Here is a 24,636-nt window from a genome sequence, read left to right on the forward strand (position 1 = left end):
CAAATGATACATTTTCACGGTTGGCGTATCTTTGACGAAAGGGAAGCAAGTATACAAGAGAATATACGAATAATAAACCCGCGAATATATCGATTTTGAACTCGCAATGGCGTCAGGTGTCGCAACAACCAGATGACGTTAACAAGGAGCGTCGAATAAATTTACTTTAACAAAATTTTTCAAAGAAATTATATTTTATCAATTTATTCGTATGTTATTGTGTTATTATTTTATTATTTTGTTATTCGTTCTCTTATTTAACTTTCCACTAATATATTCGTCGTAACTTTTTATCAAATAATATATTATACATTAATCTGGAGTACTAAAGAATAACTATATAAACTATAAGTCAAACTTTACATAAAATATTCGCGCGAACTTCTCTTCAAAGCAAAAGATAAGATAAAAGGCATACATGTATACATAAAATAAAAACGCAAATCGTTCGTTTTATTATTATCTCAAGTGGAAGCTAGTACAATATTAGGAGTTTACCATATCTATATAGATAGAGATCACATAAAAATACAAAATCTCTTGCGCGAAACAAATAATGGATATAGTTTTTACAATTACAGATAGAGACAATTGATCTTCGGAGCGCAACGCGTTCTAAAATGATCATCCACGAAAGAATTGCAATCACGTTATCGCACACTTTCAAAATTTAAAATAAAATCAGGGAAAAAATATCGTACAAATACACGCGTCGCAACGATGGCTACGGCACTGTCTGTGCTCGCCCGGCTATCGTTTCGCTCCTACGCTCTTCTTGGCGCTCGGCGCCGCGCGGCCGCGACCCGCGTCAGTACATGCGGTCTCGCCGCGGCGTGCGGGTTGTTTTCTTGCGGAGGAGGATTTCTCGTCGTCCCCTGACAGCTCTCGTTCGCTCTCGCTAACTCCCGACAGCCGCGCATCCTCGCAGGCGCAAAACTCGCGCTTTTTTTTCTCTCCAGGCTCCCTTCGTCCTTTATTCCGGCCTTTCGAGAATTTAGATCGAGGATCATGCCAGCGGACGCCGAACTCAGCAGCCTGCTCAGCAGGCGGCAGAGGATCAACGACGAACTCGAGGAAGGCAAGGAGGTGAAGAAGCAGTACAAGTTCGTGAACGTTTACACGGAATTCCACGAGTTGTCGCGCCGCGAGATCAAGCAGTACGAGCACACCTTCAACAGGTGAGTATCTCTCTTTTCTTCACTTTGTGTTTTTATATTTATTTGTACGCGCCGCGACCGGAAAATATCAATAATTACAGAAGTCGCGGCGACGCGTTTATAGTTTGCGAAATTACAATTTTGTAATTTAATTCCAAAGGGTGAAATTTAAAAAAATTAAAGGATTATCGAAATAAAATTATTAAGATTATATACTAACCTAATTATTACGTTTTATATTTTGCAGTATTAATAATAGAAAATAAAATATAAAATGTAAATGGATGTATTAATAGCATTTGCTAACTTCAGTCTAATTAAAAATAATCTCGTTTGATTCAATATTTAAAAAAATACGAAAAATATTAAGTTCAACAATAGTATCAATAAAACATACATGTACGTTGTGCGCGTTTATTTTGCGACTGGTGGTTTTAACTTTTTGACAAACTTACCTATCAAGTATAAATATATGTCTTTATTTATTTAAGAAAAAAAAATGAAAATAAATATATACTTACCTGATAGGTAAATTTACCAAGAAGTTGGTGTAATCGTCCCTTAATAAAATATTTTTTAGTAAATATATGTCTATTTGATTAAATTGTAAACAGATTTGTGTCTATATTTTTACATGATTCTAAAACGTATTCATGTAACCGTCAGGCTTTCCCTCTTTTTCTTTCTTTCTCGTTCTCTTGCTTTAAAAAAAAAAATTAAATTCTAGAAATTTAAATATCTCTTTGTAACGCGCGAAAGCCAGTCGCAATTTTATTTGGTACGTTTCGCTTAAACGTACCTGCGACTGTTAACAGTCCGAGCTATATATAGTATTATCAACTTAATAGGCATGTTCAGCCTAGCTGTTTATTTTTACGAGTCAGCCTGGAATACAACACGCACCGCGCACGTGTAATTAGATGGAGATAAATGTTCCTTCGTGTCACAAGGTTTATCGTCATTGAGACGAAACATAATTGACGGCACGCACTTTCGAATCAAACGCTCGCGTGATCGCGAACAAACTCTTATTCCATCTAGCTGATATATCATCGAGAAGAATCAGTTACAGATTTCCGTGATTTATTCAGTGAAACACGTATGTTACGGGGATCAATTTAACTTCTTTAAAATACACTGTAATATAAAGATATACCAAACGTATCTATTCTACGTATATATTTCTTATCTAACGTACCTTACTCATATAATTACACATTCCCATTCTTACGTAGAATTGCTGCACGCGTTACTAATGATACGCCACTCGGCGTAACGACGAAAGGAAATTTAATTATTACGTATTTAATTATTACGAATTTCCTTTTCGATTCCAGCTCGATCAAGCTTGAAGCTACGTTACGCCGATCTCGATGATCGGCTGCGTCGATTTGCGCGGCTGAGCGTTAAGCCGCACGCGATATCGTCACATTAATAAACGTCATTGTCCGCGGGTTTCTCTCGCACGCGGTATACATCTTCATTAAAATCTCCTTGCGGGTTCTCGGATTTAAAATAGAAGGGAAGAAGACTCTCTTCTTCGCTACACGCGACGTGTCTCGAGATTTCCCAGCTAATCGGACAACGTCCCACTGCGCGCTATCATCGTCGCTTAATCATCGCTTCACGCACACCTCTGCGATAACGGAATCCCACGAAACCGTCTGTCATTTGCGGTGTTACGGGGAAAATTATATAAATAGCTGGGCCCAAAAGAGACGCAGATAGTCGGACAATAGCCCGAATATTTCGTCCCTTCATTAATAAACGACGTGCACGATATGATTTACGTACGTACAATTTATTCAACTGATTCGCTACGTGTCGCGTCGTTCATTTCTGTCCCTTCGCGAATAGATGTATACCTGAGTACCCGCAGCACCCATCCTACAACTCCAGCCGTTGTCAAACCTGCTGCCACGTTGACTTCAAAATTCCTGCAGCCTACCTACTTCAACAAGTGAGGCACAAAGGGCGTAGGACCTGCGACGAGAGGGGGACGCGGCATGGGGCCCGGCACGGACCCCGAGGTCGTCTGCCCTCTTGGCGCAGCTTGCGTTTCCTCTCCCGAAGCAAATGCACGTCACGAATCTCCTCCGGCGGTTCGCGGTTTCGTAATGACCGAGCGCGTGCAATTCTCCACGATTCTCCCCCTACGAGTTTCTTTTTTCTCGGCGCACCTTCCACGTATCGGAAAACTACGTTTTCATTTTTTGCGTTTTACGTTAAATAAATCTCGAAAACGTGCCGCTGCAACCAACGGCGATCACGTGGAAGGTACGTCGCTGGAACGAATGTCGATTTTCCAAGAACGTCGTGCGTTCTTTGTTCATATTGGAAATCTAGAAGCAGGTCACATTGGAAATCTAGAAGCAGAAAATACAACGAAGAATTAAATTAAGGATGTTTTGGATTTACAATATCAATTAAAAATTATAGAAATTTAAAAACTACAGGCTTCTTATATTTATTATTTTTCCTACTCAACGACAAAACGTTATGGTTGTAAATATCCGAATTTTGATCTGAACATATACTAATGTTCTAAACTACATGGAACAAAATGTTCTAAAAACTATATGAAACAGTTCGAAATGGATTCCGATCGATTATTCCGTTTTTCCTAGAAAATACAAAAAGCACAATAGAAATCTAGGAAATAATAAATTGAATAATTCATTTTTTTTACGTGCCCTTACAGCTGCAAAGAAGAAAAAATTGGCTTACAATGATTTATACAGCAAACATGACACTCTCTTTTGCTATAGTTTTAAGTAAATCATTTTTTAAACGAGTAAATAGATGTAAATAAACTTTTACACAGATATTTTTATTAATACATTTAAAAAGTTGGTTTTATTCGTGATGCTACTTTTTCATTTTCATAAATTTGTAGATATATATAAACGCTATTTTACATAAGAATCGAGAGCAAATGAATTAAGTAAGTTTTAAATAAGAGAATTACACGTTCAAATCTTACATAAATATTCAAACGTTTAATAAAATTAATATAATAATTTATGAAATTTTTAAATCTTTGTAATATTTTGTGATGTAACGTATACATTAAGGTAAAGTAAAATCAATTGGATCAAAGAAATAGATATTATCTCGCATTTATTATTTCAAAATTGTTATTTCAAGCGCATTATATGTAAGTTTCAAATTTAAAAAATATAATAAAAGACTTAGAAGGGAAATAGATTAATTTATTTTTTCGGACTAAAAATGTGACCCTGACCCTTCGCTCGACGGTGATGCATTTAATATTAATTCTGAATTGATGTGATATCGTGACGGGAGAGAAGAAGAGAGAGAAAAGGAGAAAATATGTCGCCGTACTCCTACGATTTATCCAGGCCCGAGGTTGCAAACATAACCGGTTTCGCGGCGAAAAGACAAGGACGGGTTCTCGGAGCGCACGACATGAACGCGCAACAATCATCGGTCCTTCCGGATGATGAATCGTGGCACGCACTCAGGATACGCACGTGCGCGCTGCGGGCAGCAGAGAAACTCTTGTGCCGCTATCGAGAGGCTTTTCCCTCGCGGCTATTTAAACGGAAAGGAAAAGTCAAACATCCATTGGTATCTAGAAGCCAAATTGATTGCAAAGTGGAACATTACGTAAAGAGTGTAGAATAAAACTAGAACTTTAACGTATATAACATATTATAGGTAGATTATTTCTTAATTATCTCTTTATTAAAATGCATCTCTCAATTAATATTCTCGATTACTCTTAGATTTTCTCTGAGAACTTATCCTCAAAATCATGACAGTAGGACTTCCAAAATTTTATAATATTTTTATTAAAATTTTATTATTAATATTGTATTATAATAAAATTTGACTAAATTTTATTCTTATTTTTTTTGGTGAATAGTAATAATAATTTAGAGAGTAAATTCTAATAGAAAACCTCCTTGTAAGTACGTAATCTTTCAGACTAGCTTATATTAGATTCAATACGTACACTGTAAAGAAAATAATTCTGTAAAATTATAATATGCATAAAAATTACATGATTTCTAGTAGAAATAAATAAAATTGTATCCGTTTTTTATAAAAATTATTGTCTAATTATTACGGCTAATTATTACGCAAATATTAATATAAACTTAATTTTGTAAATTGTTTAATTACTATAAACAAAAACAGTTTTATAAGATATAATAGTTTATTATTACGTGTAATATCTTATAAGGATATACCTTTAATAATGGATCCTAAAGTTACATGTAATTTTTTTTTTACAATGTAAAAAATTCCGCGACTCCATTTCTTTTGGACACAACGAAAGTGCGGATATCAACTTGCTTGTCGTGATTTATCGATCTTCTCATTCGAGAGAAACGTAAATAATTCTTTCCTAATCAGTAACCCGATAATGTCCATTCTATCTGGCGGTTCTATCACCAGACGTTCTATCATTAACCAGGCTAAATATACATTTCACTGTGGTTTTAGTTAGGTGATACGTGATAATACTCGGATGCGTTCACGTAGGCTGCGGTTGCATTATCTATCTAACATTTCCTGTACCGGCAACTGACAGAGTCAAAAGTACCTTTTCGTCGTTGCTCACTATCCTCGATGAATTTCCTCCTCGAAAATTCACAGGAAGTCGGTTGAAGAGTCCGAAACCAGACCTCATGATTGACCCTCCATCAAGGGGTCGTGGACCGAAAACTCTCGTCTCAATTAATCGCTTTAATCCTGTAACTAATTTAAAGAGCTCGGAAGTCGGCGTGACATCCGCTGCCCTGTGGTTGACCCTTTCATTCTGTACCACTGCCGAATACAGTGTTCCGGTCATTTAATTGAAAAGGTTTCGTCCTCTATTAAAAAGTATTATACGCCACTCAACACTTAGATATAAATAATTCTATTTCCTATTGTTTAGATATTTATGCTCGTGCATCCTTAAGTACTGTGCATTTTGTAAATACTTAATTTTTTACTTAAGAAATATGCTTTCACATTTCTAAATTGTCAAAATGTTATATTTTTTATGTTAATCCTTTAATAACATAATATTTACGTTGCTTTCTTACATATTTATCTTGTGTTAAATTAGCACAAAAATTTGATTGGATCGTTGAAAATATATTAAATTTAACACAATGTTTTTTATTATGTTTAACAATAATTATAGAAATAAAGCACCTAATTATCATTATTGTAACATTCATAACATAACAGTTATAGTCGCAAATATCAAATGTCTTTCTCATAATATAATATAGTATTCTATATTGATAAGGTGAAGGAATAGCGCCAGAAGGATACGTTCACACTCTTTATTGAAAAATTCCTATCGATTTGCATTATCGTGACTCGTACGAGGTCGAAAGTGGAGGTTTCCACGACTCGATTGAACGTGCGCATAACTTTCCCCGTCGGAATGATACAGCGAAGTGTGATTGATTCGCCTTTTATACATGTAAGCGGAGTAACGATGACCTTAACCCTTCCGCCGCCGAAGTAGGTGAATGCACATATGTGCATTCAAGATACGTACTCTCGGAATCGATAGCTCGACGTAGAAAGCCACGAAAAAACGAACGTTCGTTTCCATCTCAAAACTTTCGCAATTTTTCTAGCGTTCTCGTGGGAAATATTCGTGCAGAAATATATTTTCACGTACACTGAGAGAGAAAATGGTTGCAGTTACTATAATTTATCAATAATTCATAGTCATTTTCATAACTACATATTTATAGTTGATTTATCTATGCAAATAATTATTATTATTACACAGATAGTAAGCTAATGTTAAAAAAATATTCATATTATAATTGTGATTGCACTTACTGCATAAAAGGATTTATTTTTGCCATTCGTATCTTAATATTTTTTTAATATTTAAAATTCTTATAATTTATAGTACAATTTTTTAATAGTTTTTATAGTTATAGAACTACAAATATAACGTTATTATTATTAATATTATGACATAACAGCAATGACTATAAAAATAAAACTTCTAATCGTAATTATTTTATTATACAATTATAATCATAAATGTCAATTATTTGTTCTCTCAATGTATCGCGATCTCCCAAGTTTATTAAAAAATCCTTAAATATAAATATATTTGGTAGGGAACTTTTAATATAAATAATCTTTTCTTGTCTCTTTCAAAGGTCAGAATAGTCTTTGGATGTCTACATCAGCATGACAAACCGTTACTTCCTCGTTCGAAGAAATCGCGCGTTTCGAATATATAAACGGCATAAGAATTTATTCTACGACTCGGTTTGCCACGATGGAAGGCACTCGGTATTCCTATAACAACTATGTTTAAGTAGATGTTTTGAATAATGTTGCGTTTATGGGAAAAGGCACGATGTTTTTCATAGACGGCGTTTATCCCCGATTAGGATAAAACGCTTCCACGATTCACAATACGCGTCGCGATTCATTTGGCTTCATAGAATTCTAATCTGTGCGCCGTATAAATTCCTCTACTCGCAATCTCACATACTAAATTAATCGCTGCGTTCCTCGCGGAGAAAAGATACTAATTAGTTATTATAGAATAGACGGGAGCTTCAAGAGTGGAAAAAAAGACACGTTTCTTTACTTAAACGGAACCGTTACTTCTTTTTTCACAAATGGAACAGTGTTTATTAGCTACAATATAATGCGATGGTTAACAAAAGATGTTAATCAACTATTGAAATTCTCAGCCTTTCGGAATAAGTGCGAAATATGAATTTAATCTCTAGATATTTTATTAAGCGGGACAACTTTCACTTCACACGTCAGATTAGCGTTACCGTTTGCAACATTCACACAATAATAATAACTAATAAAAAAATACATTGCATATTTTTTAAACTATTAAACTTTATATCAATCAGGAAAATATATTTATTATTTAGAAACGAAAATAGTAGAGCTTTTTACACTAAAACTTCATTTTTCACCACTTTCGGTATTGTCGCTCGTGCCTCGAGATCTCCGCTTTTCCTTAAAAATTTCTTAGAAGATCAGCTATACATTATGATTATCTTATATCTTGATAATGTGGACGAAAAAGTTCACGCCATCCTCGTTCTCGTCCCGGGCACGTCGCCAAATTCGTCGCAGTCACGTTCCTCGTCTCTCTCGCCGAAGGACTACCATCCACCGCTGCGCCGTATCGATCTTGGAAAGCAAGGATAAACGGGACCAGACGAACACGTCGCGTGCTACCTTGACCCGATTTCCATCCGAGATACTCCTGGAAAACGAAACGCGGAGAACGAAACGCTCACCACCGAGTCGGTTCGAGGCTGCGGAACGATCGCGATATCTTGGTGCCGCGATAACGAGATCAGAAGCGCAACGGTGTCGTTGCGTTGCGATAATTGCGTATCCTGTGCAACACCTACACTACTGTATTATAGCGGTTAATAAAAAGTAAGGCAAGGCGGAAAGGCGCTTTGGAGCACCAACCACTTTCCACACTGAAAAAAAAACCGGTATCGAATATTAGAGGAAAAAGATCTCCAATGTTGGCATGCTATTCTGTTTTTGAATAATATTTCTTAAATAAAAGCTGAAAATAATACTTTGAACACATAAATATAAATTAGAACGTGTCTTCTATTAGATTATAGTAAAGCAGTTTTTATAATACTGTATTTTATGTTTCGTAATAATTAATGTTTCTGCAACGTAATAAAAAATGAACGTTTGAGAAATTGGCCTCAAAACTGATATAATAGGCAGCAATGATAGAAGTATTCAGACACGACTCTATAGTAAAGAAATTAACTATAAAATAAATTGATGAATTTCTCTGCAAGTAACAAAATATAATTCCATTTATTAAACAACAAAGTTTATAAAGTGAAAATAATATTACAGAATTTAAAAATTAAGAAATAAAACAATTTAAAGACTACAATTAACAATTTATTACAATAAACCTTATTTATTATCTTTATCCATTTTTTAAATAAATAATAAAATTTATTTAAGAAATGGACAATTTATTTAAAATAAAACTATGAAATAAAAAAAGATCACACAAAAATTGCATATGGTTTCAAAATTCAAAACAATCTTTTGTCTTTAAAATATCGTATTTTCTAACTCAATTCTGGGACAATTTTCTCTATAAAATTTTGTCTGAAGTACAGTTTTTAAATTATGACAAAAGTTAGTTAGTTGCAATAATCTGCTTAATTGTCGAGCAGTTTCCGTGTCAAGTAACGTTATATATATATATATATATATATATATATATATATATATATATATGGATTGTATATGTAACGCATTTTCTTTCTGCAAGTAATTTCAAGTCGCCGAATAATTAAATAATTTATAAATAAAAGATACATTTATGATATAAGCAGTTCATAAAAGTCGTTCGTTTTATTAATTAAGTGTGTGATTTTAAATTTTGAAACCTAGCATTTATTACATTGTATATGTATATGATCTTGAAGTTTGTATATGCGTGTATTTATTTGTATGACCTGCTAAATGATCGACATTAGTCGCTCGTCAGTTGAACGATAAACAAAGCAGATTTTCAAATTAAGTTCAAGTTCAGTACTTTGTGTAGCGGATTCTTTCATACTCAATAATGTATTTAACATCTCACAACAAATTCATGAAAGCGTTATATGATACAATTTGTAAAAGAAATAAAATTCTAGCTTATTACTCTTATTACTGACTTATTATTATTATTATTATTACTGCGGTGAGAGAATGTTCCCACATGAGAGGATCATATGAGAACATGACATGTGATCCTATTGCTTATTCACGAACGTAAAATTACTCATCAAACTGCAACAGGATAAAGAATCTTTACAAGTTATTATAGTAATAAATGTGAAAAATAGATAGATAAATAGATAGATAGAGAGAGAAAAAGATAGAGAGAGAGAGAGGGGGGGGGGAGAAAATTTGCTCATATTATTGCAAATAAAATTTTAATAGAGGAAAAATTATTTTAGATTTAAGGGATAATAGATCTAGAAATAGATTTAGTTTAAAATGCAAGAATATGACCTTTAGAACAAAAGATTGTTCTGATTTATCTTGTGGATGAAATGAATAGAAATCTTACTTATATTTTTTTAAATATTTTTTTAAGAATTTGATAATCTTAAATTTCAACAAAGTTTTATATATTTTTTAATATTATAATAATAATCTAAAAAACTATATATATATATATATATAATTGTTTTAATTGTTTTGATGATAATAATATTAAAAAATTATAATTTTTGGTTTGAAAATATTGTTATTTTCTATCTAATATTTTTTCCTCTTAATAAAAACTATTATTAAGTAATGAGAATATCTTTTTCTTCATGAAAAACTAACTAAAATTTTATGTAAGCAAATTATGTCTGTTTAACGTGCTGTATGTAATCTTATTTCAATATTTAACATTTTAAAAATAAAAATATTATCATAACAAGTTCTTTCTATGCAAACACTGTAAATAGATAAATTTTTTGAATTGTGAATAATGCTTTCATGAAAATTTATTCGGAATAAACCATTTCATTTCCTTCACAAAATAATCATGAATATTAAGAAAATAATTTTTCCTTTTTAGAACGGCATTTAATTAATGCCGTCTTAAATGCTGATAATGCAAACGGAGTAAAACTATATATTATTATATAAGTTATGTTAAAGTAGACTACATGGCTGTTAAACTATGTTTGATATTTGTAAAACCTAAAAAAAATAATGAGAAAATTTTTGCATTTTTAACTATGTATTTATCTCGCAATGTAACTCTTAATTAAGCTTTCGCAAAGTCAATCCAAATCAGTGACACATTTAACGTGGTAACGATTTATATAGGTGCCTCGGCACAATCTACGTTGATTGGAGCGCGTTTCACTTGGCCGATTAAAACTGTCCGACAAACGATCTCGTTAAAACAGAGAATGACAATCTATCGCGCGGCAGCAATTGGCCATCGAATCATACATATATAAATGATGTAACAACGATATTTGCAGTTTCACATCAGAAAAAACATAATATTCTCAATTCTTGTTCGAAAACGTAATCGTGAAGAAAACCATTTATAAATCTCTTTCTTTTTATAAATGTTTTAAGAAATCTGTTATTATATTCAGTACTTTGTATTGATTTTACTCGATAACATTATACAATAGATATTAATATGTTTAGATTGTCGAGAAGGAAAGAGAGAAGCGTATATCAATTAAAAAGGGAGAGGACATTATGAATGAAGCGTTGACTTTAATAGTACATACCATATAACACATTTGTCGCTTTCTTCGCGTCTGCACCTTATTGATCACTTTGCCTAGTCATGCTTATAAAAATGCGACCTCGACCTTCCTCTCGACCATTCTCTCGCTCCGTGATATCTTTTTAAACTTCTAGAGAAAGAAAAAAAAGGGATAACAAAAAAGGCAATTGTATTACTTGTTAGGTATTGATATACCTTATGCTTGCGGAGAGATAAAAAAAGCAACTTCAATAAAATTATTAATGTACACATTTCTTATCTGCTTTTTCGTTAAATAAATGTTAATACATAATTCTTTCTTATAAATTCAAAAAGAAAACCAAAAAACGCCAGAACAAACTTAAAATTTCTATCTAATATTAACAATGATTAACGCCAAATTATGCAATAACTTTGAAAATAATGTTACGTGTTATAAATGGCTATAAGGTTTGCAACAATAGTTACATTATGCTTCATAGCATGAAGTATACGTATATATTTATAAGGATAATGAACATGATCCTAGATTTCTGTTTGAATGTTTAACTGTCCGAAGAAGTGAGGTTCTGGCAAATACTGACTTTTCCAGCAGAACAATTACAATTTCTCCTGATTGAAAGGATTTACCGTTTAGGTACCTTCCCGCCTACATCACTTCAATTTCCGGCGTCTCTCGCAGTAACGTCGTTAACTAATGCGGAAGCAATTTCCTTTAACGTCCCGGCTCTTCTGCACTTTAACGAACTTCGAAAACACCGGCAGTAATGACGGAACGATTTTTCAATGTCCTGCTTAATTAAGATTATGATAGTAGTAAGATATTCTGATAGATAAAATAAAGTGTTACAGCGACATGATAAATTTCGCAATCGCCGATCCAAGCTGAAAGAATAAAATTAAATTTTTGCAAATTACACTCCACTTTTGCTAAACCAGCTTAAACGATACCTTCTTTCTATATAAAAGCCACGTCGATTTTTGTGAGAACTCACTAATCACGGTAATTGAAAGGATCAGTTTGCTGTGCAAGTGGTCTTTAACCCGCGATAGTTACGTCTTGTCATACATATAGACCGGTTATATAATATAACATGATTGCTCTCTATCGATTTATGGCCTCGCGCGATAACGTTAATAACAGTTCAGTGCTTTACACTGTTTTTGCCCATATATAATTTTAAGTTAAAAAAAAGAAGTTTGTTATCATTTTCGGTCAAGAGCAAATAAATATTCACATCTTTCCAAAGATCTTCCAAAATATTTTATATTCTATTGTAGTATTTTACCATTGAAAATGATAAAATTCATACAGAAGATTGTTTAGCACTTAAATTTGGTCTGATCGAATAAGATCTTTTTCACTTGTGTTGTCAATCCTTTATCTTTTTAATTTATATTGTCAATGTATTCGCCATATTTACCTATCATTTTTTTATTAAATGTTATTTTAAGCTGTCATAATTTTAATTTAAAAAATTGTATTAAATTTGAATTAGCACGTAGGTGAAAATTTATCCACATTCTAGTATTAACATTTTATTTTCTCATACTTTTTATTTCTTACTTATAATTAGCAAAAACCTTTGAACAAACAATAGCTTTGATCGTACGCTACTAATAAACAATTCGATCCTATATGCTTCAATAAAATAAACACATACTCTAAAACAATCTCGTATACTATAAAGGTGTTTTTCATCCCTTTCGCAGAAAGTCGCGATTTCACAAATTTCCGGTCGCGGAATAATCGGCAAACAAGATTGACATCCTGCCGAGAGACTTACAAATTTGAATATCGACAATCGTTCCCACGTTTTCCCCCGATTCTTTTCACTCTCGTCGCATTTAAACGCTCCCCGATAATTAAAACATACAGACTGATAGATACAAAGATATAGGCTTCTAGAGAGAATTCTCACACTTACTTTCGTCTGCGTTCAGTCTTGTTGCTTTCCACGAATATTTCATGAAACAGTTATGTTTTTTAAACATTCCAAAAATCATCAATAAAAAGATTGATATTTTATATAATTTTATTTATCTTAATATACATTTTACTTATTTTGCATTTATCAAGAAAAAATTAATTTTCTATATATTAATTTTACTTTCCTTAATATACATTTTAATTCTACTTTTATTACATCAATGGAACTACATGAATAACGAATGAATAAAATGTATATTTTTGTATAATTTAATTCCGTGCTTGCGGCCAAAACTTATTCAGGATTTAATTAATATTAATGACGTAAGCGCATATCGTTTAGTAATTTGATAATTCTGGCCAGATACATATTGATTTTGTCTCACGATACACTCGGTCGAGAGCTCCATTACAGGTTATTTTCCGCACATAAAATTGCAACTCGGTGTTTCTAACAACAACCGTGGACGTAATCCATTTAACCTTTAACTTGTATACACGCCTACATTTTTTTCAACATTTCCTGCAGCTAAAGAGCGAAGCTAATAATGTCAAATAGTTACACCAACAATTGCACGGAGGAAAGCGTCATCGGGGTAAATCATTTTTTGCATTTTGTACTTATGAAGATGCGCGTAATGGAACAACGCGTAATAAAATCTCAATGACACGCAGTTATTTTGGAACAAAATTCTTTTGCGGCGCGACATTTATGGCTGTGCGAAAAGTCTGGAGGAGGAAGAAATAGCGCATTGAATCGTCGGTTAAATCTGCAATGGCTAAGATTACGCCAACGTTACGAAAAAAAAATGCAAATTTTTCTACAGATAAAAATCTTGGTCAACCTGTTTTGTCCGCTTTCTACAAGAGACGTTCTAGTTATTAAATGTACTGCCTTCTACATTGCGGCCAACCAGACATCGGCCTCATAATAAATACGACGAAAGTCACGAATGTTAATGACGACCGAGTTTAAGACAATCTCTATGTTACGACTTCAGTTACGGAAAATATATATAACTGTTGTTTGACTGTTGAAGAAAACCGAGCCGATTTCCCCAATTAAAATCATTGTTTTAATTAAATCAATTTCTTTCTCTGTATCATACTCTTTATACTAACAGGAGAAAGACATCAATTTTAAACTATGCATAAAATAATAATAGTGGAAAAATAATACCGCAAATATCGAATAATAACGAATAAACATAATTTTAAAATCTTGTCGAATATAAAATACAGCATTAATTAATATTGTTCCGCTAAATTTTTCTCCGGTTTTTTTGAACATATCTTTAATTTTTTATCTCTACTCTCTAAATTGCAATCATTATATTTCACTTTGCAATGGTATATTTATAATTGTGATAATTAGTGATTATCCACTGGCTTTTAGTGATTTTTACTTCAGAATTAGTGTATACTCATTGAAAGATCGGGGTATTTGTTTCACTGATTAACAAGTTTTTAATATATCATTGAAATCAGTGTTTTTTTACTAATTTCAGTGATTTTTCACTTATTATAATTTAGAGAGTATATAATAGATAAAATTAGATTCATTATGTTTTACGTTAAATAAATTTTTATATTTTATTTAGCACTACGCTGTTTATTCACCGCACTATATCAACTTCAATTCACGTGTATTCATACCTCCATTATTTACTTCGCAGAATCAATGAGTCACAATAAACTTTGTTAAAACTTGTGCTATTTTCTGTTTCATCGTAACGGTTTCTCAAGTTCTATGAAATAAAAAGACTCTTACGGCAACGACAAGATTGAAGCAATCTTCATCGACTTTTCCGACGGATTCGTTTAATAATCGAGCCTCGTTCGCCAGTAATGACATCGTCCCAAATTTTTCTTCCTTCGTGCAACCGCATTCATGACCGGTGATTAAATTGCACGCGGTATCATGATTAACTGATTAAGAGGCGACAGACTGTACACGTACGACACGTTTAACTCGGCGTCTCATTGACTAGCGTCATCACGATGATTTATTAGCGGGTCAATCATTGAAAAATGCTACCTCACGCAGCGAAAGGAGGACGTGGTAAAATATTCACCAGTCAGCAAAAGAGCTTACATTTTATCCTATTAAATGCAAATATCTTATTGCATATCTTGGAGTAATAATTTTATTGTCAAATAATTTTTAATGCTTAATACATATCTTGTTAATTACGTTTAACGATTGTGTAGTCAAAAATATGTATACTTTAATATAATTTAATACAATTTAAAATCATTTTAAAATACTCGAACGAGAAACAAGATAAAACTTCGTACTTTAGTTTCATAATGCTCTTGTCGCCTGTCCCCTGTCAGCTCAATAATTTTATTAGCGGAAAGTTTAAGAAATGAGGAAAGTGATATTACTGGATAGAATTATGTCTCCGTCTTTCAAGGACAATCCTCAATTTTAATATTTTCCCGACAAAATAAAATTTTTTGAAGATTGAAATCAGATTCAACAGTTCAAAAATTACCAAAGAACATACTATTTTTATTTCATACATTGTTTCATACATTATTTCATACAGAACATACATTCCAAGAACCAAAATCAAAACCCATCCGGAACCGGAAAAGTTTACATTCTCAAAAAAATATAAGTAAATCTCTAAGTAAAATAAGTATTGTAATTTTTATATTGATAATAATTTAAAGAATGGCAAATGCATTTTTAATATTAAATTACGGTTTACCCATGTATAGTTTGTTAAGCAAAAATAATGAACAAAATAAAAATTAATTTTATTATACTTTGGATTACTATTTCTCGTGTATCAACATATATTATAAAAATTTTAAATTTATCTCTAGATTCAGTCAAAACAAATTATCTTAGAAGATTCGAGATAAAAAGTAGTACGATGAAATATTTTAATTGCCATATTATAATTAATCATCAATGCTTATTACAGATTCGATGATGGTCACGATGGCTACCTCGATCTCTCCGAACTGAAGCGAATGATGGAGGTTTTGGGTGCACCACAAACACATCTCGGACTCAAGGCGATGATCCAGGAGGTCGACGAGGATGGAGATGGCCGCATATCTTTCCGTGAGGTTGGTTTATTTTTACCGACTTCGAATGAACTTTAATATGTCAGACTGAGTGTATAAACAATATGCTAAACATGAGAACATGACAAATATATAAAACGTTTTTATTTTAAGTGAAACAAAAGAAATATTGTGCTAACAAAGCCCAATTGCTTTATCATAATCAGATTACGATGTTATACTATTTAGTGGGAAGAATGTAAATTTAAAATTTTGAACAAATTCACAATAACGTTTTAATCAATTAAAAAAATATTCTCGTTTTAAAGCTTCTAAAAAAATTAATTTTTTTAGACATTTTTTAAACTTTAGAAAAAAACAGTAAATTAAAAATGAGAAACTTTCAAAAGTTTTTATTAATGTATAAGTCATAACATTTTGATGCATTTTTTTGAAACATTTTACAAAATGTTGCAAACAGCTAATTTTTTAACATCCATAGATTCGCAAATACTTGTCAAAATGTCTCTACCTAATGTTAAAAAAATTGTAAAAAATATTCTAATATCAAAAAATAAATGTACATATTAAGTTATAAGTTCATAGCTTTTTACTTTTCAAAAAAGGTTCTAAAAATAGGAAATACCAAAAGCGAAAGCTCTATTAATAAATAATAAAAATAAAAATAATAATAACGATGTTTGCGAGTGTTTATTAATATTAATAGTCAGAAATAAATTCTTTGCAAGAAAAGAAATGCAGATGTCTTTAAATTTATTTTTGTTGATACCAAATTAGGGATTGGAGAGATAGATTTGACAACAGATAAATGATTTAGAAACGTTGCTTAGTACACTTCTGCCATCGAATATGTGGTCGACGTAAACGTAAGGTTTGTACCACTCCAACCAGCATTAGTGTTTCTCGCAACTCTGTTTGCGGTCGTTAAAAATATTGAACCGAAATAGATTTCACTGCGTGCAGCTTTGCTCTTGTAAGCGAGAGAACACTCGTCGAGAAACACGTGCATCTTGCAATTTTAAGCACAATTAAAACAAAACATACGCTTTAATTTTAACATTTTAATGTTTATATTTGCCAATTTTTATATTTGCAAAAATATTTATTTTATTTCAAACATATAAAGATATAAACGTAATTAAATATCTAAATATAAAACATATATTTTAGCTATCATATAAGATTTTAAATTTTAATATTCTCGTAAAGAGAGAGAATATTAAATCTTCATCAAATTATCCTTTTTTTGTACTCTAAAATGTAAATATAATTTTCGATCAGACTCGCAGACTGTATTTGTGGCGATATGTTGCTCGTAAAAATAGTAGACCCCATGCAATGTTTAACGAACGTCTCACTCGCTGGGTATTCGATGATCGTGTTTACTTTCCAAGCATAGCTGTGCGTTAGAAAGGATACGTTGAAGTATTTTATTTCGATCTACACGGTGAAGCATGCGTATTTTAAAAACCATCGAAAGACTGCTTGTTTAAAAAAATGTGCAAAATTAAAAACAATTTTACTACATATTTCATTCCAGTAGAATCTTAATTCTAAATTAATAGTCTTTATTGTTAAGCAATATCAATAAATGAAGAATGCTTGTACAAGAAAAAATTAATTAACTGCAGTCAACATTTTTTATTTTAAATATTTTTTAATTTAGTAATTCTTCGTAAATTAATTTCTAATTTTATAATTGAAAAAGATTTATAATTGAAAGATTTATAAAATTTATAATTAAAAAAGAAAAACCAATTTAAACCAGACGGCTGAAATAAATCATACAAATATAGAGAAACAATAATTTTTTACAATAAATTCTTTACAGTGTTTCAAAATACGTATAGCGTCATGATTAAATTAATGATCAATTTAATTTGAGATATTATACTTCCAACTACTCTTAGATTATAATTGAATTTTTAAACCCACAGGACTTGGGCTCATAAAACGCAGTTCATAAAAATATACTTAAAATTTATACATATAAATATTATTACTAAGACATAGCTTCGATTGTTATTGATAGTTGTGGAAACACGATATCTTGTAAAAAACGCATATAGTCACAAAAAAGTTATCGGAACGACACGTACAACGGAAAAAAATTTGATTGCACGGAGAAAAAACATAATTGCAGTTAATTGCACCAGTAAAATTCTATATATAGTAGCTAAATTTCAGTGGTGATAGTTAAAATTTAGCTATCACACATCGATTTTAGCAAACCCTTTTTCTCCATGTGAATCAATCGGAAATCTGAACGTACAGAAACCAGACCGTCTGATGAAAAATAAACGATCCAAACTTTTAATTAAATCAACTAAACAAATTTAATAATGCGTTTCTAATAAAAACAAGCAGCCAAGTTTGGTTTCACGTATTCTGATGTAGGTAATCAACTAAATCTAATTGCATTCTGGTAAAAACAACTTTGTATAATCTAACAGTAATCTTTATTAATCTTAATAACCAGAAATTTCATTAATTGTTTCCAATTGTATAATACATTTTACGTTCTTTCAACCATGTCATGTAGTTAAAATAAATATAGATATTATAACTGCAGATATTAATAATTGCTTAGATCAGCAATATCAAACTTTAAACATTATTAGATCTAAATGTATTGGTTGATTACAAAGATATTTCATTATAATTAAAACTTCTATTTAATCCAATCAAATTTTGTTGAACCAAACATCTTATTAATTCAACTATAGTTGCTTTTTCCATGTACTGTCTATCAAATGCTGAACTCTCAGTTTCAATCTTTTATAAAAGATATTAAAGTATAACGAAGATACGAAATTATCACGAGACTTTATCCTACAATCGTCGCCCTGGCAATGGAATCAATCGTGTAGAACCGACTGTGGTTTCGCAACACGCCCGCGCCGTAGAATACCGGGGCGTGCGAAACGCCAGCAGAAACTTTCGCTGTTAACGCAACCACGAGTAAGATTCGCGGTGTATGTACGCGGGCATCACGTACCGTTCGAGCGAAAATTTGAACTTACAATTAGCACGTGTTGCACGTGCGAACAAGCGGACGTGACATTCCGTTTTCCATTTCGCAAAACAAAGCGACCGTCGCGCGAATCGATCCTGCATACGCAATTATGCGTGCATGCACGCACGATTCGTCCCGCTCGCCGATCCACCGCCGTGATTCATTGCGTGATACCCGAGTAGTTTATTGCCCGACTTACTCACCTTCCTCTTACTCATCACGATATGAATTACCGTAAAACGCTCGCGACACGTATTTATCCCCTCCCTTCAATTACATTCATAAACCGTCGCAGTTGTCAAATTTCCATTTATCGTATGACTTTACGTTTGATCATCCTTTAGTTTTTTATTTTCGAATTTTTATTTCTTGCATGAGAATTACCATATATACCATATATACCAGATAATTTTCTTTATTAAACTGGTTTTAATTTTTCGATTCTGTTATAAATATAAAGAAACCTAGCAAAGAAAAATATTTTCTATTATGTAAATGAAGGGTTTTCTACAAAAACCAAACAAATCCAAAAAGTTACATTGAAAAGATTATTTAAAAAAAGATAATAAAAAACATTTTGGACATGTTTAATTCTTGTGGGAATTTTACTGTTTATTCCATAACATTTTATTATATATCTTTCTATATAATACACATATTAATAATGAAAGTAAACGAAGGAGGAAATTTAAAATATTTTTTTATTTTACAAAATTTTACAAATCACTCTTGAACAAAAATATCCTTTTACATTTCTTTTTATACAAGCTTTTGTAATAATAATTTTTCTACGAACATATTATATGTGTGTATAAGAGTAAATCTTTAAACTTTGATTAATATTTGAGATTTTATTTTAAAAAGATTTTTGAGGACTTGTTTGATTTGTGCAAAAATTCTAATTTTATTATTTATGTTGCTCGGTTTTTGTTTGATTTTGAATAAAATTGTTTGTAAAATATAACGCTACTGATAGAAAATAATTTAACACCACAAACCAAAATTTTTTAAACAAATTTGTTTAGTTATTATTGTACCAAATTTTTCAATTATTCTACATATAATTATTAAAATAAAATATTTATATATTTTGTATAAAATATTCTATTTAAATATGGCGTATTTTTGTATGTTATCTTAAGAATAGTAATAAAATCAGGTCATGATTCTTTATTAATTCTTTATTGATTCTTAATTTTATTTAAGGAGACAGCTCGAAAATTAATCAAAAGTTGAAGTTTTTCAAAACTTACAATATAAATTGTAACTTTGACTTGTTCAATGTAATTAAAAATATTACATCTTTTTACAGTTTCTGCTGATCTATCGTAAAGCACGAGCTGGTGAATTAGAACAAGATTCTGGATTGAGCCAGCTGGCCAGACTCACCGAGGTTGATGTCGACGAAGTCGGCGTTACAGGCGCTAAGAACTTCTTTGAGGCCAAAGTATATTTTCACATTCAATCTCACTTATTGCAAAAAAATAAATATTTGGCTTTTTTAACGCTTGAATAAATTTTTTAACGTTTTAGTAAATTTGTTTTTCGTTTTAATAGACTTTGAACTGTAAGATAATTTTTTTTTAATATTAATTACATATTAATTACTACTTTTATTGATTTTTAAGAAACTATCTATTATGTTTTTATATAACTACTCGTAGTATTCATATAGAAAATATATATAATTACAATATGTATTGTTTATGTGTATATTTAGAATATAAAAAAAATTGAAAATATAAATTAAGAATATAAATTACAAATAAAAACTGTTATACATATATTCTTCATTAATTATAAAAAACTATTAATTTATTACTGATTTGATTACTGTATATAAATTTTAGAAAAAAATTTAGCCTATCAACATTTTTTTAAAGTGTTCTAATTTATAAAAAAAAAATTGAGAAGTTTTCTCAAAAATTATAAAATTAGTTTAAGAAATTCTTAAAAATTCTGAAAAAGTATACAAAAGATTTTGAAAAAAATTTTCTCTTTAGGAAATATTGGGGAAAGTAATTTCTTATCAAATCTTGGGCAGTCTGTCATCGCATAATCACGGACGCAACACGCGTTTCCCATTTACAAGCAGTCATGAATGACACGTCGACCGGGCCCAGAAAGCTACCTCAGCGTATCGTGCACACTGAAAAAAATATACATGCACAAAAGTGTAACCTGAAACGAGTCACATTTCGATTAAAGTTTTTTTCTTGTCTTTTTTTTCGCAGATTGAGCAGCTGCGAAAGGCCTCAAAGTTCGAAGACGAGATTCGCATGGAGCAAGAGGAGCGGAAACGAGAGGAGGAAGAAAAGGCAGCGAGGCGAGAGCAATTTCGGCAGAAAGCCGCGATCTTTGGCAAATAATTGCGGAGCGAAAATCACGGGAGAGCAAAAATCGACTACGTGCTCATTAGTATGCGAAGATGGAATATCTTGAGTTTATTTCTAATGCTTGAAACCGCCGAAGCGATATCCGACGCCAACGAGCAACCAACTCTGTAAACTATTTAAGCGACGTGAAATCGTGATTCAATTACAGCAGCGATTGTCAGAATTCGAAGCGACTGAAATCGCGATATAATTTCCTATGCTATTACGCAAATGAATTTTACACACCAGTCGTCTCTATCTTTACGAACAAATCATTTTACACTTGTCAATATTAGAATTCGAGCTCAGTGAAGCGATCATCATCAATTTTTAATTTGAAAGCTATTATTGGAATTATTACAGTTTTGTTGTCGAATATATGCAATAAGCTGGATTTAAAAATAAGTGACAAAAAGCAATGCATTTTTTCTTAAACTGTTGCAATTTTTATTTTATATTTATTAAACTTGCATATATATGTATGTATCGCGATTTGACACAACGTTGCAAATGCATTTACTATGAAACTCGGAATGTACTGTTATGGAACGCTACGAAGATTTTAATAATGTTCACATGATTATATACGTCCACGTGAACTTTACATAGAAAATGTTTTAAAAAACCGTTGATATCTAATACATATCTATCTTATACAGATATATATTTTTTAATTGGATAACGCGCAAATTAAATATTTACTTGCTGTTTTAATAGCAATTTTAATACCTTGTTGTAAAATGTTTAAAGTTAAAAGTTGAAAAGTGTACAATTAATTAATAATTGCATAAAATATTTAATATACAAATATTGACACTTAATGAATGCGAATCTGCGTGAAGTTTAGAAGAGTCAATATTGAATAAGTGGCCTGTTTATCACAGATATCACATGATTATCGTATAAAATTTTCACTTTTGTTTTTTAATATATAATGAAGAGACTGAAGAGGGAATTGATATGAAAATCGCGCGATTTTGCATTATTCAATAGAAAATGATCCTAATTGTGCCCCCTCTAAATGCTAGAGGCTTTTGATAGTGTAAAGTTTGTCGGCAAACGTATCTTAATTTTTACTAATAATGATGATTATTTTATAGGATATTACTTTCTTTTTAATTAAATAAGAATTTCTTGTTAAACGACACGCATATATAGTACTGTGTATGTATAATATAAGAGAAATATGCATGTAGATATGTTGTATATTCGTTCAAATGCGTGTGAATGTATGTTAAGCTACAAATATGCGTCCTGCTTCATTTAACTTCAAAATTGGGACATTAAATAATTAAATCATACGAGAATTTGATAAATGACGAATTTATTATTATTGTTACTATTACTCTCACTAATATTTTATTATCTCCTTTTTTGCTTAATAATTTTGACAGATGATTTGAATTGATAAAAAAAAATTCTTGTCCGTCTCATCATTTCACGATAAATAAATGTAAAACTACTAAAGAGCTAAGAGAAAAATTTAAATTTTTGGATTTTAATTATAGAAAAATCTAAATAATTAGGAATATGTGTCCAGAATATTTTATATTATTTATAATATTTTTAACTGTAGAGTGTTATTTTATAATCTTCCAATTTTTATAAATATTTGAAATGAGTAATCGGTTAAAATATAAAAAAATTATTTAAAATTTTAACGATTGCATAAATAATTCTTAACTATATATAATCGTTTACCAAAAATGACAAAATTTCCACATTTCTTTATTTTAATAATTATTATTTATCAGAATTTGTATTAAAATATTAAAAAATGCTGATATTTTTATTGCCTCTGTATTATAAAATATTTCTTTATCACAGGGATTTTTTTTTTTTAGAGCAACACGTTCTGTACATAATAGTATTAATATAACGTATGTACGTATAATATTAATAAGTCACAATATCTATTGTAAAAAGTGTGTAAGCTATAAATTGTAAATAGATTTATTTTGCTGCATCAATTTCTTATGTATCTGATTTATGACACAATATTAAAATTATGAAAAACTGTATCATATTATTGTTGTTGTTAATATAAATAGTTAATTAACAAAAAAAACAAGAGAGTACACCTGTGTACATATATGAAAGAACATATGAGTTTCTTTAGGTAAAAAAAAGTTAAAAACACATATTTATTATGTGGCTTACTTATTTATTTTACTACTCAAATAATTTTCGTCTCTGATTACTGATTAATCAAGTAATCAAATAATTTTTGTCTTTGATTATCGATTAATCAAATAATTAAATAATTTTCGTCTTTTACTAATTAATCAACTAATCAAAAATTTGATTACTGATTAATCAAGTAATCAAATAATTTTCGTCTTTGATTAATGATTAATCAAGTAATCAAATAATATTAATTTATTATTATTTTTTGTGCCGATCCCTGCATGTGTATAATACAGGGTGCACGTGATTCTTAATGAATGTCCCGGTCTTTTACCATCAGAGACTAAGGTGCCTTTTCACGCTGACGCTTGATGCTCATTTTCAGCATCAAAAGACATCACGTGACTAAAAATGACGAATGGGTATCTTTATTTTTAGTCACGTGATGTCTTTTAACGCTGAAAATGAGCGTTAAGCGTCAACATGAAAAGGCACCTTAATCGAATATAATTAATTAATTTCTTATATGGCTTAAAAGCCCCTGCACACACTTTTGCATAACGCATAACATATGTACATAAGCATATTGATTGATCCATAATCAAAGTGCATAAGAAATTCAACCAATCGAATTTCTTATGTGTATTTATGTTATATTAGGCCAGATCTACAATAGGTGTAGTAAGCCTTAAGCCCTAAGGAATTAACCAATTATATTCGTTTATTCTTCTCGTATTCAATTATAATTGGTC

General features: G+C 31.0%; 1 protein-coding gene across 2 annotated transcripts; it reads left to right on the top strand.

The window, feature by feature from the left end:
• The first annotated feature begins 794 nt into the window (after positions 1-794).
• Positions 795-23,073, top strand: LOC105837708 (EF-hand domain-containing protein D2 homolog). Of its 2 annotated transcripts, none has more exons than XM_036282774.1 (4): positions 795-1,178; positions 16,261-16,408; positions 20,695-20,829; positions 21,386-21,556. In XM_036282774.1, exons 1-4 carry the CDS (start codon positions 1,009-1,011, stop codon positions 21,485-21,487), a joined length of 555 nt encoding a protein of 184 aa, XP_036138667.1. In that variant the 5' UTR covers positions 795-1,008; the 3' UTR covers positions 21,488-21,556. The 2 variants fall into 2 exon arrangements, with proteins under 2 accessions (XP_036138667.1, XP_012538173.1); XM_012682719.2 differs by lacking the exon at positions 21,386-21,556 and adding an exon at positions 21,617-23,073 and having other exon boundaries at positions 1,009-1,178.
• Positions 23,074-24,636: the final 1,563 nt, after the last annotated feature.

The sequence above is a fragment of the Monomorium pharaonis genome, chromosome 2 (assembly GCF_013373865.1).
Source record: "Monomorium pharaonis isolate MP-MQ-018 chromosome 2, ASM1337386v2, whole genome shotgun sequence".
NCBI lineage: Eukaryota > Metazoa > Arthropoda > Insecta > Hymenoptera > Formicidae > Monomorium > Monomorium pharaonis.

Bases quoted from the DNA above. Each gene is read 5' to 3' on its own strand.
- LOC105837708 (XM_012682719.2), top strand. From the start codon at position 1,009: ATGCCAGCGGACGCCGAACTCAGCAGCCTGCTCAGCAGGCGGCAGAGG. The intron at 1,179-16,260 runs GTGAGTATCTCT...TGCTTATTACAG, and splicing joins TACGAGCACACCTTCAACAG to ATTCGATGATGGTCACGATG. The intron at 20,830-21,616 runs GTATATTTTCAC...TTTTTTTCGCAG, and splicing joins AGAACTTCTTTGAGGCCAAA to ATTGAGCAGCTGCGAAAGGC.